The 17,086-nt window shown below is 37.9% G+C and overlaps 1 protein-coding gene across 1 annotated transcript; it reads right to left on the minus strand.

The window, feature by feature from the left end:
* Positions 1-1,758: 1,758 nt before the first annotated feature.
* Positions 1,759-14,136, minus strand: slc6a7 (solute carrier family 6 member 7). The gene is made up of 15 exons (XM_055179339.2): positions 13,794-14,136; positions 12,694-12,922; positions 10,156-10,287; positions 9,835-9,983; positions 9,714-9,757; positions 9,234-9,372; positions 8,733-8,867; positions 8,461-8,564; positions 6,716-6,840; positions 6,467-6,579; positions 5,868-6,005; positions 5,610-5,709; positions 2,752-2,870; positions 2,444-2,617; positions 1,759-2,355 (listed from the first exon to the last, which is right to left on the minus strand). Exons 1-15 carry the CDS (start codon positions 13,857-13,859, stop codon positions 2,188-2,190), a joined length of 1,935 nt encoding a protein of 644 aa, XP_055035314.2. The 5' UTR covers positions 13,860-14,136; the 3' UTR covers positions 1,759-2,187.
* Between the last annotated feature and the right edge of the window lie 2,950 nt (positions 14,137-17,086).

Here is a 17,086-nt window from a genome sequence, read left to right on the forward strand (position 1 = left end):
CATCTTTCCACACTTTTTCTATTGGTAAAATAGGATTTTCTTTTGTTTTTTACACTTGTATGAGCGTCTGTTGAACGCAAAAAGTCATTTAGGAATATCCAGGATATATAATGAAAATGGTTGAGGAATAAGGCACGCATTTCTGGAGTAAAGTCATGTTTTGTTTACATTGGTGCATAATGATAAATCTGCAAGTCATTTTGAAACCGTCGCAGGAAGTAGATAAGTCATCACTGTCTGTTGAAAAAGTTAACAGTACGCATTTAGAAATAACATCGTATATATATCCTAGACATTTCTTAAATTATCCAGACGAAGCTGAATGCCGTAAATGCCACAGATTCTTTTGTCACTGCAGGCTGCACATATCTCTCACATATTTTTTATAGATCCTGAAGGTTTTGTTTTCATTTAGAGCTATGCAGCAGGACACTAAAAGGCACATGGCGTGTACATTCACTGGCAATTTAAGAGAAATGGATCTGTGTCCACAACAAAACCTCAACAAGGGCGAGTTTACCACTGTAACCATAGTGCAGAGTACAAACATGTCTCATCTTTGTAAGGGACGTATGCCTCAAACAAGCTGTACTGTGCCTTTAAAAAAATGCTGACATAGACAAGTAATGTTCCCACACCTTAGTTAACTCCAAATCCAAGGACTTTCCAGGTCCAATAACCTCAAATTCAAGGACTAAATGTGGGACACATTACAAGTAAGAGCAAGGTTACATCATGTTACCTTTTAAGATACATTATTACAGTTTCCTTTCAAGGGAACTTGTGCTGCGTCACTGCGGTGACACTTTGGGGACACCTCCAGGGTGCGTCTTAATGTGTATATCAAATTCAACCAATGGTGAAGCTTAACAACAAATACAGGGTGACGTGGGAGCCAGGAAGTATATTGCTATCTGAAATATTGCCAAAGATGGTGTTACAGGGACGCAGGAAGTATGGCAAGGGAGACGCAGCGTTTCGTTCCCTTTTCAGGGAACAACAGTTACATACGTAACCCGAGACGTTTTCTTGTGTCAAATGCAACTATGCAAAAAAGCATTTTGGTATGAATCAACATTCGCATACAGAAGATATAAGCATTTAAAGCCAACAGTTTACCACGTGTACTTAAAAAGTCTAGAATTTTTATGATATTATCCTACACTACACAGGGAATAATATGGATTTTTTTCCAGAAAACTTAGATTCAAGCACTTTCAATGACCTGTATCTCTCTATGCATATTTTCAAAAACTTCTCAGGGCCTTGAATTTTCCCCCCAGATTCACAAACTTTTAAAGGTGCAGTGTGTAATTTTTAGAAGGATTTCTTGACAGAAATGCTAAATAATATACAAAACTATATTATCAGGGGTGTATAAAGACCTTTTTATAATGAACCACTATGTGTTTATTACCTTAGAATGAGACGTTTTTATCTACATACACAGAGGGTCCCCCTACATGGAAGACACCATTTTGTGCCGCCATGTTTCTACAGAAGCCCTTAACAGACACATTTTTTTACTAAGTTGTCTCCAACGATGACATGTTTGTCCGGTGGTGGCTACCGTAGCTTTTCTATGTGTTTCAAAAGCAAGAGGTGAGCAGTGGACTGAGCCATTTGTTGCAATTCACAACCTCACCACTAGATGCCGCTAAAATTTACACACTGCACCTTTAAGGATTTCAAGGACCTGTGGGAACCCTGTTGATGTTTCCCTTGGATTAACATCAAACAGCTAAGAAAAATCATTAATTGCGCCACAAAAAAATCCAATTTTATTTGCTTAATGTGTGACCTTTTGAAAACGGATATGTTATTAAAATGTGTATTATTATCATTTACATATTTATTTAAATAAAGGCTTTGCAGGGCCTCTTTCCACTACTTTTACAAGATACAATATTTATTACTAATAAAAAGCTCATTCATTTAAAAACAAGATAAATAGCTGGAATTCTTGGGGCATCCGATACAGATTCAATTTCTCATAGTCTTTGGCCTTAGGATCAGTACCACGTGACATCAATCGTAGATCGTCACATCGGCATAAATAATGTCATTGTAATATGTCCTACAGTACAGTACGGTCATCTCTGTCTTTTCTGTTGAAAAACAGGAAGTCCTCACCAGCATTTGTGGTTTGTAACGGTGAAGTTCGGCCTCCCAGCATTTGGGGCACTGTTATGCCTCGCTTATAGCCTCCCATTGCATGGCAGTGAAGTCAGCTTCAGCCAGGTTAACAGTATAGGGTCCATCTACTCTCTCCGGTTCCACGTGCTGATCCTGAGTGCCCGTGTTGAAGTTGGTAACACGCCAGGAGTTCAGTGGACGGATGGATTTCTTAAAGCGCTGTGTGTGCAAATAAAATGCAACGTATATGTAAATGATGAGGAGGACTCGTGTTTAACACTTTGTTGTTTGGTGGAAAGTGACTTACCTCGGTTAGAGTGCCAGACTCTTTACTGACCGCCACTATGGCCCAGATGAGAATCTGTAGACAGCAGAAGGTTCCCATACATACACCCAGAGCTTTGCCCCAGGTTGGAAACACATAGGAACCGTAGCGTAGAGAAGTACGGTACATCTCAATGAAGATATAAGTCAAGATGAACTGCACAGAAAAAATTTATTCTTAACTTTTGAACGGGTAAATCATTGTCAGCTGAATAAAATGCTGATTATTCATTACAATAGAAACAGTATTTTTTCCATTCTGAATGATGGTCACTCCAAAAGCACACCCACCATTAGCAGGAAGGGAGTGAAAACCACCCAGCAGGCTTTGTAGTACACCAGAAGTTTCGTGCACCAGGGTGGACAACGACAGATCATGTCCACAATATCCTGACAGAACTGGTTTACCCCTGCAATGAAATCATTACATGCGCATCAACAGAAGACGGATGATGGATCAATCTTACCAATTTGCATGACACAGGGTTCCCACACCTTAGTTAACTTCAAAATCAAGGACCTTTAAGGACTTTCCAGGTCCAATACCCTCAAATTCAAGGACTAAATGTGGGAACATATAGTTTAAATGAGAGCAAGATTACATCGTATAACCTTTTAAGATACATTGTCACAGTTCCCTTTCGAGGGAACTCGCGCTGCGTCACTGCGGTGACACTTTGGGGACGCTTCCAGGGGTAAGTGCGTCTGATTGAAATATTGCCAAAGACGGCATAACAGGGACGGAGGAAGTATGGCAAAGGGAGACGCAGCGTCACGTTCCCTTCTCAGGGAACAACAGTTACATACGTAACACGAGACGTTTTCATGTGTCAAACACAACTATGCAAAAAAAGCATTTTGGTATAAATCAACATTCGCATACAGAAGATATAAACATTTAAAGCGAACAGTTTAGCTTGTGTGCTTAAAAGGCTAGAATTTTTATATTATTATCTTACACTACACGGCGAATAATATGGATTTTTTCCTTGCATAAAATAGATTCAAGCACTTTCAATGACCTGTATCTACAGTTGTGTTCAAAATTATTCAACCCCAACTGAAATTGATTGTTTTGGCCGGTTTGACATTGATTTTGATCATTCAGTCATCCTGCTTACAATTACATCAAAGAGGCATGTGTAGGTCAGACAAATATAACATAACATTTATAATGAAATAACCACAAATGTCTTTTCTGTGCTCACATCATTATCAGTTTTATTCAACCCCCAAGTGACATTCAATCTTAGTACTTAGTACAACATCCTTTTACAGTTAAAACAGCTTTTAAACGTGAAGCATAGCTTGACACAAGTGTCTTGCAGCGATCTACGGGTATCTTCGCCCATTCATCATGGGCAAAAGCCTCCAGTTCAGTCACATTCTTAGGCTTGCGCACTGCAACTGCTTTCTTTAAGTCCCACCAGAGGTTCTCAATCGGATTTAAGTCTGGTGACTGCGATGGCCACTTCAAAATGTTCCAGCCTTTTTCTGCAACCATGATCTAGTGGATTTTGAGGTATGCTTGGGATCCTTGTCCTGTTGAAAGGTCCAACGTCTCCCAAGCCTCAGGTTTGTGACGGACTGCAACACATTGTCATCCAATATCTCCTGGTACTGAAGAGAATTCATGGTACCTTGCACACGCTGAAGTTTCCCTGTACCTGCAGAAGCAAAACAGCCCCAAAGCATGATTGACCCCCCACCATGCTTCACAGTAGGCAAGGTGTTCTTTTCTTCATAGGCCTTGTTTTTCCTCCTCCAAACATAGCGTTAATCCATGGGCCCAAACAGTTCTAATTTTCCACAGAACACTATCCCAAAACTTCTGTGGTTTGTCCACATGACTTTTGGCATACTGCAGTCGACTCTTCTTATTCTTTGGAGACAGCAAGGGGGTGCGCCTGGGAGTTCTGGCATGGAGGCCTTCAGTACGCAGGGTGCGCCGTATTGTCTGAGCAGAAACTTCAGTACCCACATCTGACAAATCTTTTCTCAGTTCCTCAGCAGTCACACGGGGACTTTTTTCCACTCTACGCTTCAGATAGCGCACAGCAGTCGCAGTTAGCATCTTTTTTCTGCCACGACCAGGAAGCGTTTCAACAGTGCCCTTTGCCTTGAATTTGCGAATGATGCTTCCTATGGTGTCTCTTGGTATGTTTAACATCTTTGCAATCTTCTTATAGCCATTGCCCTTCCTGTGAAGATTAATCACATCTTCTCTTGTCTTCCTGGACCATTCTTTTGACTTCACCATGTTTGTAACCACACCAGTAAATGTTTATAAGGAGTTGAGTATCACAGTCATTTTAAAGCTGCCTAATTGGTGCCTATTAGGCTTTATTGCTGTTCCCTGACATCCACAGGTGTTTTCAATACCTGATTGAAAACACTTCAATGAACCTCTGTTCTTCAGAGTGGTAGTTCTTTAAGGGGTTGAATAATTGTGTCAATGAAGAATTCACAAAAGAAACATTTACTACTATATTACAAAACCAATTGATGTCAATTTAGTTGCATATGGTTCTTTAAGAAGTCATTGTAGGATTTCATTCTGAATACAATTATAAATGTACACTAAATTCCCTAAAACCATTTACAGCATTGGGGGGTTGAATAATTTTGATCACAACTGTATGTATGTATATTTTCAAAAACTTCCCATTTTTCCCCCAAGATTCACAAACTCAAGGATTTCAAGGACGCGTGGGAACCCTGATGACATTACTACATTACACACTGTTTCCCTGGAGTAATCTCAAGTAAACAGACTTCTGACAGCATAGCCTACTCCCCTTTATACCTTTTTGGGTCAAGAACTGCCCATCTAGAGACTAAATGTACAGTGGCCAACAAACTATAGTTTGTTTTATGTTTACATGCTGATCAGAGGCCCCATTGACTTCCATAGTAGAAAAAGAATAATATGGAAGTGAATGGGGCTCGGTTTGGGTACAAACATTCCTCAAATTATCTTCCTTCGTGTTTATCAGAAAAATTAAATGTATACAGGTTTGTAACAACATGAGGGTGAATAAATGATGACAAAATTTTAATTATTGGGTGAACTATCCCTTTAAACAGCGTTTTGGTTACCAGCCCAAATCTACAATGACCAAAAAGTGAATAAAGAAAAGAAAATGTACCATAGAAGAATGAGATGCCAATGCACATGAAGAGAGTTATAATGATGAGACCAAAGCTGGTACTGAATGAGTCAATGAGGGTGAACCAGTAAATCCCTCCCTGTGATGAAGAAACAAACAAAATGCTTAAAGGAAGTGTAACATGAACAGTACTGACGTGATGGTGAATAGTTATATCATGCATTAGTTGTGTATTTTCACACATTCATTTATTAAAAAGTCATGACAAGTGGTTGATGCAGATCTGTTTGCTCTTGCATCAGTGATCAGAAGCAGACCCATCAGATAAAAGCAGAAACAGAGCACAGCCAGAAACAGCGTCTTGTGTTTGAGATTAGATCTGAGCTGAGGAAACTCATCCAACACTGCTGTACAGATGCCCTCCATGTTACCAAACTACAAAAAAGACAGATAGTATAAATTAAACAGCCTTATCTCTTCTCTTGGTGCAGTCTAAGTTTCTCTAACATATTTTACACAAATCAAAAACACATCTTCAGTTTTACAACACGTCATCATCTGAAGGATGATAAAGCAACAGATCGGATCTTGTACTGTTGTACAGTCATACAGAATATTCAGTTTCTGACATTGAGAAACATTGAGTAAAATCGACTGGGCTTCAGTTAAGACAGAGGAAGGAAAACCACTATGTGGTCATGCACATTTACCAAAATAAGTGGTGTAAGAATGTGGCACGCAATCTATTACAAATTTGCATTATGACCACATATGCTTCATATGACCACATTTCTAAAATGTTGTATGTGCAAATACTACTAAAGAATGATAATCTGATCAAATGGACTTGGATTTTAATATATAAATACATGCAAAACACATGCAGAATATCTTACCAGTGTGTCCACTCCTAACATAAAGAGCATGAGAAAAAACAGAATGGACCAAAACACTGATCCGGGGAGAAGTGCAAGGGCTTCTGGGTAGGCAACAAATGCTAGTCCAGGCCCTGAAAGTCACAGATAACATATTAATTGCCTTTATAATTCGATTTATTATTGAATGTGATTGTTCATTAGTTTATGTTATGATGTTAGCCATTTGTGATGTCAGACGGTTAAAGCAACAGGTTAAACAGGAAGTACCTGTATCTGCTACTTGTCCCACAGGCACACCCTTCTTCCAAGCCATGTGACCCAGAATAGAGAAGATGGCAAAGCCAGCAAAAAAGCTAGTGCCACAGTTCCCTACAGTGATGATCAACGTGTCCCTGTAAAAAAAGATACAAAAAGTTGTTTCACCAGACTTATACATATACAGTATTGTGCAAAAGTCTTAGGCCACCATGCCACAATCAGATTTTTGGTTTTTGCAATGTTAAAAGTGATAGTGATTATATATAACTGTTTCTCAGTCTCTTTAATAGAATGCATCCAGAAAATACATGAAATGTGTATATAGTATTAAAAACTGTTTAGGGTAAACTCCCCTTCCACTTGAGCAATAACAGGAAACTGCAGGATCTCTTAAACCTAAATAAAATTACAACCCAAATTCTGGAAAAGTTGGGACGTTTTTTAAATTTGAATAAAATGAAAACTAAAGGAATTTCAAATCACATGAGCCAATATTTTATTCACAATAGAACATAGATAACATAGCAAATGTTTAAAATGAGAAATTTTACACTTTTATCCACTTAATTTAATTGCCTGCTTTCACCTATAGAGAACATTTGGCGCATCATTAAACGAAAAATGTCAAAGATGACCACAAACTCTTTAGCAGCTGGAAATCTATATAAGGCAAGAATGGGACCACATTCCAACATCAAAACTCCAGCAACTTATAGCCTCAATGCCCAGACATCTTCAAACTGTTTTGAAAAGAAAAGGAGATACACCATGTTAAACATGCCCCGTCCCAACTATTTTGAGACCTGTAGCAGAAATCAAATTTGAAAATTAGCTCATTTTGTGCATACAATTGTAAAATTTCTCAGAAAACATAGCAAATGTTTAAACTGTGTTCTATTGTGAATAAAATATTGGCTCATGTGATTTGGAGGTCTTTTGGTTATCATTTTATTGGAGTTTAAAAAACGTCCCAACTTTTCTGGAATTCGGGTTGTAAATCCTAATTTCTAATTTTAAAGAAATTTGTCTTTTTACATCATTCTGCCCAAAAACGCTCAAGATGTGTTAAGTGCCAAGACAGGTCACATTAAACACCGACGATGCCTAAAGAAGACATTTAGTCATGAAAATTTAATTTTTATTTTTTTGAACATATTTCCTGTATTTTCTGTTTGTATCTTAATAAAATGATTGAAAAATAAATATGGATGGACATTAAAACTTTTAAAATAACAAATCTGGTGATAGTGGTGGAAGGCTTGATATTGTCCATAAGCAGTCACCCGGAGTTATACGACACAAGTTCTTATTTCTATAGAGACAGGAATAAAAAGTACGTCACTTGGAAGAGTGTCAGTGAGGACATTGGGCAACCTGGTAAGTTGTAATACAAAGTTCACTTTTGAGTCACGTGACGTTTATCGACCCGCACCGTTTATTTTCCCCCTATAGTAAGGTTACCAAATACAAACCGGTAACTCTCTCGATAAATGCACAATCAACATCAGTCATCTTGCAAACAGACAACCGCATAGCACTTGCCCCTCCCACAAGAAGCGGATTTTGCCTCTGACGCGCCTAAATGCTTGCTTTTTCCACGTGTCTACTTCGCTCTAGCATTCAAACTGTTCAAGTGGCAAACTAGGCGCGGTAGACGCGATTTTGACGCCTGAAACGCAGTTGGTGTGAACGCAGCATAAGACTTTTGTACGGCACTGTATATAAAAAGGGAAATAATAACAAAAAAGCCTAACCTGATGACATTGTTGTCAAATTTATTGTAAGAGGCCATTGAGAGAAGACCACCAACCCCGATACCCAGGGAGTAAAATATCTGCGATGCAGCATCATTCCAGACCTACAACAACATGCAAAAACCATAATAATTAAATTAAACACTTTAAAAGTTTTTACCAATTTAAAAAGTCATTTTACCTTAAGTTTTCACTTAAGTTTTACTAACTTTACAGTGTTATATAATCTTAAACTATTTACATAGATAATGGTGGTGTTTGGGTAATGGTACCTGTGCGTTTGCCAAATGGGCCCAGTTTGGAGTGAGGTAGAAGGCTACGCCACTTAAAGAGCCCTCCAGGGTGGCTCCCCTGATAATGAGCACCACAAGCACAAAATATGGGAATGTGGCGGTCACATAAACCACCTAAATCAGACAAAAGAGATGCAGTGAGCTTTGCAAAGTTTATATATTTAATCGGGTTCTTTGTGGGTTTGTTAGCAGAAGATGACATACATAAGGTACATTCTTGCTTTCTGAATGTATACATGTCATGAGATTCATATACTTAGATATCACAAGTCTTATGCTTTTCTAAATGCTTATAGTAAGCATCTGATGAAGAGAGGATTTAAAAATGTAATCAATGTGCTCCAAGATGACCCTGAAAAAAATCATCACTCTTTCATATGAAATCCACACCCACATTCCTATCAGAAATGGGGCGTGTTGTATACACTCTGAATAAAGATTTCCCTTAAGACTTTAAGGTGTGGTTGGGTGATGCCTTACCTTGCCGGAGCTGCGAATGCCCTTCAGCATGCAGAGGAAAATAACAAACCAGGCAGCCAGCAAGCAGAGAGCCAGGGGCCAACGCACCGGACCGGGGTCATGCAGCCCCTCACTGTTCACCACACCCAGGACCTTCACACTGAAACACACAGACTGGTTCAACCACCAGTATGTTTCGATTGGCCTATTTGCATATTAACAGTCTATGAAAGCCTGGATTTGAGGTACTGTAGATGTCACCACAGAAACTTGTGTAGATGTTATATTTCTATAAGCGTGTCTCTGGAACAGTAGTACTTTGGACTTGTTAATATGTTTTTAGGGTTACGAATGGGAACAATTACCAATAAAAATCAGTTTAATGATCATTTAAAGAAATTATAGATATCTAAGCATTTTACTGACACTAAGCGGTTTACAAACAGGTGCATTTTTATTTGCCATCAATCAACATTTCACATAATAACTAAGAAATCTTACTTCCAGAAGACCTCACTGGGACTTTGGGTGGCATTTGTGGCATTCTGCAATGAAAGAATAAAAATTATTATTTTTTGCTCATGGAGACTGACGGACACACAGAAAGATAAATAATACTCACTCCGCAAAGCGCAACGTTATGAAGAGCGTCACATGACCAGGGTAAAGGACTCTGGAAGGAACTGAACAGGTAGTAGAACGTCCAAGCGATGATAACATTATAATACAGACACACAAGAATGGACACACACAGCATCCCTATGCCAATCCCTGCAATGAGATATAGAAACATCATCTCTATCTCCCAAGCAATCATTTGTTTAGTATTTACTATTTATTCTTAATTCTCAAAGCGACAGCTGCATGCACAATGTGAGTAAATAATGAATGTATTCAAATACGGATTATATCAAGGCACTGAATTGATGATTTTAGTGTGTACCTTTCAGGAGCGGACAGCACTTCCAGACCATAATAGGGCCGGCCGCTCCATACTGACCCAGGCTGAGCTCCATAAGGAAGAGCGGCATTCCCGTGAAGAACAGCATGATGAAATAAGGAATGAGGAACACACCTGCAGCCCAAGAAAGGCCAGTCATTATACCGCACATATATTTTATAATATTCTGAGCGCTTTGCCCTTTTTATCACTCTTCTTTACAATAATATTACATATAGGACAGGAAATGATAGGGTGAAGAGGTTGGAATAACAAGAGCTGGATCCAAACAAGCGCCAAACCTCAACATGTCGGAGCACGTGCACTAACCACTAGCTAGACTACTACACATTAAACTTGCAGGGTTAAACAGTTCATTCTCATAAAAAATGCATAAAGGATCATATACATGTTATTTTTAATGGATGCCTGTGCATCAAAATGGGAGAATGTGCATCAGAGGCTTTTTATAGAGCATGTTTTATCAGTATACAGCTTTCTTTCTTTCTTTCTTTCTTTTTCAAGCCATTCCAGTATCTATGGCTAAATTCATGGCGAGAACCAGTTAATCCATACACAGGTTGGGTGGAGGGGCAATTTGACATCTCCAATTTACCTAACTTGCCTGTTTTTGGCCTGTGGGAGGAAACCAGAGCACCCGGAGTAAACCCACGCTGACACAGGGAGAACACCTGACCTAGCCGGGGCTTGAACCGGAGACCTTCTTGCTGTGAGGCAACAGTACTTGTATACATCTTTCAACAGTGTTGACATGTGCTGTTCATAGCTAAAACAGGGTGCGTTCAGCACATAAATATATAAGAGGTCAACCAAAAGCAACCTTGGTCACTGGTGTGCTATAGTTTTTTTAACAGTATTTACATATTTTTTTATTAATGCATCTTTATTTCAAGAAGTCAAAATACAAATATCCTACTTTAACACTCTTAATGTTTAATTCTAGACATTTTTTTTATTAGAGCAACACATCACTGAGACTGGGTGTGTGTGCAGGCTGGTGTGTACCATGTGGTAAAACTGAGCTATTTTGGTGTCCGCTTTCAGATGCCAATAGCTCTCATTGTGTTTCTTTGGTCTGGTATTTAGGTGAATGGCCTTTCAGGGTGAAATACTATTTTATAATAATATATAAATGAGATTTAATGTGTCATTTAATACTGCTGCACTACACTAGCACAGTTCAATGATAAATATTGGCAGGTCAGATTTACTCTCTTCCTCATAACTATTATTTCAGAATGAATTATCTGGGAAAAATCCTAGTGCATTTTTTACATCATCTTCTACGAAACTCAAACCAGTGGTTTCAATTAGATTACCAGCCATCTTTACATTGCAAATTTTATCCTTTCTGTTGAGGCCTTCTTGGTTTAGGCAAATTGGCTGTTTGTTTTAAAGAGGGAAATGACCAGATTTACCAGTTTAGCCAGGGTTTACACTCAGCTTAGACAAGAAAGTCCAGGTTTACCCCAAGCTTTCCCAGCCTGGGTTTTACAAGGAGTGTCCCTAGGGTGGCCATTCGTGCCAGTCCCACCGGACACGTCCCAAACATGTTTTCGGGTGCGTTCTCCGGATGTTGCGTTGCTCGACCGCATACGTCATCGAGATTCTCACATTTCAGTTAAAATACATTAGAAAATTACGATTTATTTCTTTTAAGACATACAATCATTGTAGTTTCATTCTTACCTTGAAATGTAACGGTTTATTTTCTGAAATTAAACTCGAAATATTAAACCTTGATGACGTATGCGGTCGACTTCCTGTGAACGAACCCGAAAACATGTTCGGGACGTGTCCGGCGGAATTGGCACGAATGGCCACCCTTAGTGTCCCTGTGTCTTGGCAATTTACGTATTTTTTTATTTTTATTTCCCAGTTTCAGAAATATAATTAAGAACCATCAATGTTTTTGTTTTAAATTCTGGGGGAACAAAGATGAGCAATTCCATGCAAATTTTAACCTTACCATAAAAAATTTAAGTTTTTCTACCAACATTTGGTTGCTTAAATAACAATGCGAGGTCCCTAAGTTTTAAAACATTTTTTTTAATTATTGTCCATAGTTTGTTCTTTGAAGAGCCATCCCTTCTTCAATTGTTGGGTATATTATTGCTTCTGGTTTCTGCATTATATATTGTCTCCAAAAACCTTGGCTTATCATTTTTGGCACATCCATAACACATGTATATTTTCTATTATAAAATAGAAAACATGAATATTATAGACTGATATTTTTCTGATGTCTAGACTAGATTCTATCATCAGAGGTTTCGGAAAATATAAATAGATTGTTCAGTATGTTGGTAATAAATACATTTTTGAAAAATTATGTTTTAGTTTTTGGCTAAAAAAATGGAATTGCTCATGTATATACCAATACAATATATTTAGGCATTTGCCTGATGCTTTAAACCAAAGCGATACACAACTAACAACTTATTTTTCAATGCAATACTTTACTCAGTTATAAATAAATACTTTTTCAAACACTATGTCACTATTTCATGTGTCACTCACCTCCTCCATTTCTGTAGCAGAGATAGGGGAACCTCCACACATTTCCCAAGCCAACACAGTAGCCTATACAAGAGAGTAGAAATTCATATTTGCCCCCCCACTGCTCTCTGGTTGGAGGAGCTGGGGCAGGTGCAGGTGCAGAAGATGAAGGCTGATGTTCAGCTTGGGACTGGGATACAGGACTAATGACATCATGAGGAGACACGGTCCTGTTCTGGTGTACTGGACTCTGGTGAAAGCATATGATCACATATTGAGTGTATATAAAAATACAACCATATCCCAGTACACATATAAGTTAACATATTTAAACCACTTAAGATGATACAGCAAATACGTCTGAAGGTAAAGATTTATATAAAGCCTGTTTAATCATTGACAGTCATATTAGTTCTCGATTGTCTTCCTAATAAGCCGAGAGTTTAGTTTATCGTTAGGACTGGGGAACTAGCTGTCCGTTGGTTTTTGGGTATAGTCAAGGAAGTAACTTTGCTATAGAAACATAGATGAAAATTTACTTTGATTTTGAACTTCAATGCATTATCTTCTTTCAGAATAAAGCAATTCAATTTCTGATGGTTTTCGTTAAAAACCATCAGCTGTATAAAATGTATTCATATTGCCTGTGTTTTGGGTCTTTCACCACTAAATGGTGCTATGCTCGGTGAAGGAATTTCCTCACAGATACAGTTTTATATTAAAACTGCATTTCTATTTTGTATTTTAGTTTCTATTAAAAACACTACAACCCCCATTATAGGCATTAAACCCATTATAATTCATTTGATGCATATATTGTTTTTGCTATAGTATAGATAACTTTCTTCCTTAGTTAAAATAATACTTTTATCTTCATAGAATTAATGTATAAACATTTAGTCACATTCAGTGTATTATTTAGGATAAAAAGTAGCTGCAATGTAACCGCGGAGAGAAATAAGGGCACACGGGTTGTGTTACCTTAATAGACGCGCAACCCAACGATACACTGTTAAAACGAAACTTCTTTAAAAGTTTCTACACTCAGATATCAGTTACATTATCATAATGTTCAATTTGACTTTTGTAACACATACTAAAGTATTTGCAATTATATGTACCTCTCGTGTAGGTGCTGTATTTTTGACACCGTTTCCAGGTGCTGCTGTCGCTTCCTCGCGCTGCATCTCCTCAGCGGATACGGCGGCGCTTTCTCTCTGATGCTGCGCGTTACATTATTCACTGGTTTTCAAACTCTGAGAATGTATTTACTTTATGTAAACCGGGTTTTAAATACATAATGTTAGAATAAAGTAAAGTTTGATAAAGCGCGCAGGTGGTCTGCGGTGATCCATGTTGTTGATGGGGGAGGGAGGTCAACAGATGAAGGGAGGCGCCACTGTCTGTTCCGCACACCTTCCTACCTGCAAATGAGTAAAATACGCAACTCATAAGCGAGCTATTGGTTTATACATACTGAATGTGGTTCTGCGCAAACCAATCGACGTATGACATCTAGGTACCGCGAGAGCGATTCAAACGCTATGTTCTCGCGGTACCTTGACGTCATTTCTTGATTGGTGTGCGCAGCATCGTGTAAAAGTCGAATACATCTTGTCTGTCATCATCCGTTTAGTTTGGTTTTGGTTTTGTAAAGTGTTATTTTTGTCATTAAAGCCTTACCTTATTTTTTAGACATTTCTATACATTTCACGCTGTACATTTTGATTTGGGAAATTACACCATATACATAAATTAGGTCATAAATTAACCTATATTTGGTCGATGATCAACGCTGCTTACAACAGGAAGCGACCAAACTTTAGTGGCAGGAAACATTGGCTGAGAGGCGCAAGTGTACATGCTCGGATCAACTCTTGTGAAATGAATTGGCTAAAGACAGACAAATGGGAGATACTTGTAATGAAAAGAAATTAACCTTGGAGAACCCACGGTTCAAATTTGGCCCAATGTTAATTGCTCCTAATAAAGGGTTATTGCGGCTAAGCTATGTCAAATGGATAAATAAGAATAATAAACACATAATTTAATAATTAACTATTCAATCACAATTTTCTTTTTTACTTATAATCATATCCAAATAATCATATCCAAATATATTTATACCATCTTGCAGATTTTATACCCCAATCAAACACAGCTTAAGCAGCTAATCAAGGTATTCAAGGTTGCTTGCTTGATAATTAAAAAGATAAATGATAAATAAAAAAGTTTTTACAAATTTTGAAAAGCAGATTTAGTGCTTCAGTGCATAATTTTTCTTACGCAAATTTCTATAAGACATTTACTGCAATTTTTTAATGCAGCAGTTTCTAATGATATACACAGAATATACTTTAAAACTGAATTTATCCATCTTCTAGAATATAATTATAGAATTATAATTTTCTAGAATACACAGTTGCTGTTTTAATTGCTGCCAATGGACAAAAAAGGTACTATCACATAAGTACCTTTTTTAGGGAACTAAAATAATTGTTCTTTTTTGATAGGTCACTTTTCAAAACTGCAAAAGTTAGTTTACCCACTCTCTCACACTGGTTAAACCAATAGCAACAATATAATATTAGCCTATTTATTTAAATTTATTATTATTAGTGATGCTTGCATTTATGCAAAAAGACTCATCCCGCACCGTTTGATATAGACCCATGTTGAGAGCTCAAATTGACCGGTTTATTGAGGAGAGGTGTGCTGGGTGCAGGATTTCCAAAAGGTGGTGAAAAACCACCCAAAAAATCCTATTGACTTAACATTGCGCTGAACTTTGACAGGTCATAGCTCCACTCGAGGATTTGTGGGTTACAACATTTGAAGAGGGTGGCAGACTCTGTAAGAACATACATCACATTGGGGTGTACATTGTACCCCTGGGCTTTAAGAGGCACCCAAAATTTCCCATTGACTTATAATGGGGCAGGGAACATACCCATAAGGGAATAAAAATGTTTCAAATGGGATATCTTTGTTTAACAGTATCGTAGAGACAAGGGGGTGGACTAATTTTACTCAGGCATCCAATCAGTCTCTCATGATCATCCAGGAGCTATTAAGCCTTAGCAATCATTTTGGGCACTCTAGCAACCTATCCCATAGACCAGTGGTGACCAAACCTGTTCCTGGAGCAGGAGGGTAGATCTCCAGAAACAGGGTTGGTCGTCCCTGCCATAGACTGTCATTATAAAATGCCCATATGGATATCTTCGCACCACAGTGTAATAGAGACATGAGGGTGGGCTCATTTCACTCAGGCATCCAATCAGTCTCTCAGGATCTTACAGACGATTAAGCCACGGGCATAGCAACCAAGTATGAGCACCCTAGCAACACAAAATTGAAAGAGTTATATCTTAAAATCTGAATGTCATGGCGACATGGGGGTTGGTTTATATCCTATGAAGAATTATTACTGGCCACTCCCAAGCAACCAAATAAAGTACCCTATTGAAAAGGAATAAACAAAGCCTTATATCTCTGCATCAAAACATCGTAGAGACATGGTGGTTGGACTGTTTTACACATGACTCTGAGTATAATCACTAGTGAATGCCAATTTTCTCCCTAGCAACCAAATACACTACCCTAGCAACGGAATAAACAAAGCCTAATATCTCTGCATCAGAACATCATAGAGACATGGTGGTTGGACTGTTTTACTCTTGACTCTGAGTATAATCACTAGTGAATGCCAATTTTCTCCTGTAAGGTAGGAACCACTGAAGGATTCTCGCTCGTTTCAGTCTTTCCTTTCACAGGATAATAAGATATGGATTTATACATTCATTCATTTTAGTTATCAATCCATGCAATTCATCTGAATCCAATTAAATAAAATATGTTTATTGTTGCTTCAATTTATTATCATTTTAATATTATCATAATTTGTTTAGATGTCTGGTTATTCGGATTTAGCCCTACTTGCTATTGCATCCGTTCGTTCGGCTACACATGTCGCTTTGGACTCACGCACCGGCCGTTTATTAATATTTAATAATCATGCAGGCCCACCTAGCAACCAAATACAGTACCCTAGCACTAGAATAAATCATTCTTGGATAATATTGTTCCCCGAAATTTGCCACGGTATGCACCACTTCACATTTTTTCAGAAAATGTACCTGTCTAGTTATTATTCTTTTTAAATCATTATTTATGTAATTTTTTTGTTTAATAAGTATCCCTTGTACATTCTGATCTAGCCGATAATTATACATTATAAAATATTATTTGAGGTTTAATATAACTTGATGTTATGTACAATATTTAATAAAGCATTTATTAATAAAATAATGTCCCCGTTGTGGTTCCGAATGCCCTCATTGCGGGTTCTCTTTCCGCTCTGCAAGTGTGACGTAGAAGAAGGAGCGAGAGCTTATTGGTTAAGATTCTTCTT

This window comes from Misgurnus anguillicaudatus, chromosome 9, assembly GCF_027580225.2.
Source record: "Misgurnus anguillicaudatus chromosome 9, ASM2758022v2, whole genome shotgun sequence".
Classification (NCBI taxonomy): Eukaryota; Metazoa; Chordata; class Actinopteri; order Cypriniformes; family Cobitidae; genus Misgurnus; species Misgurnus anguillicaudatus.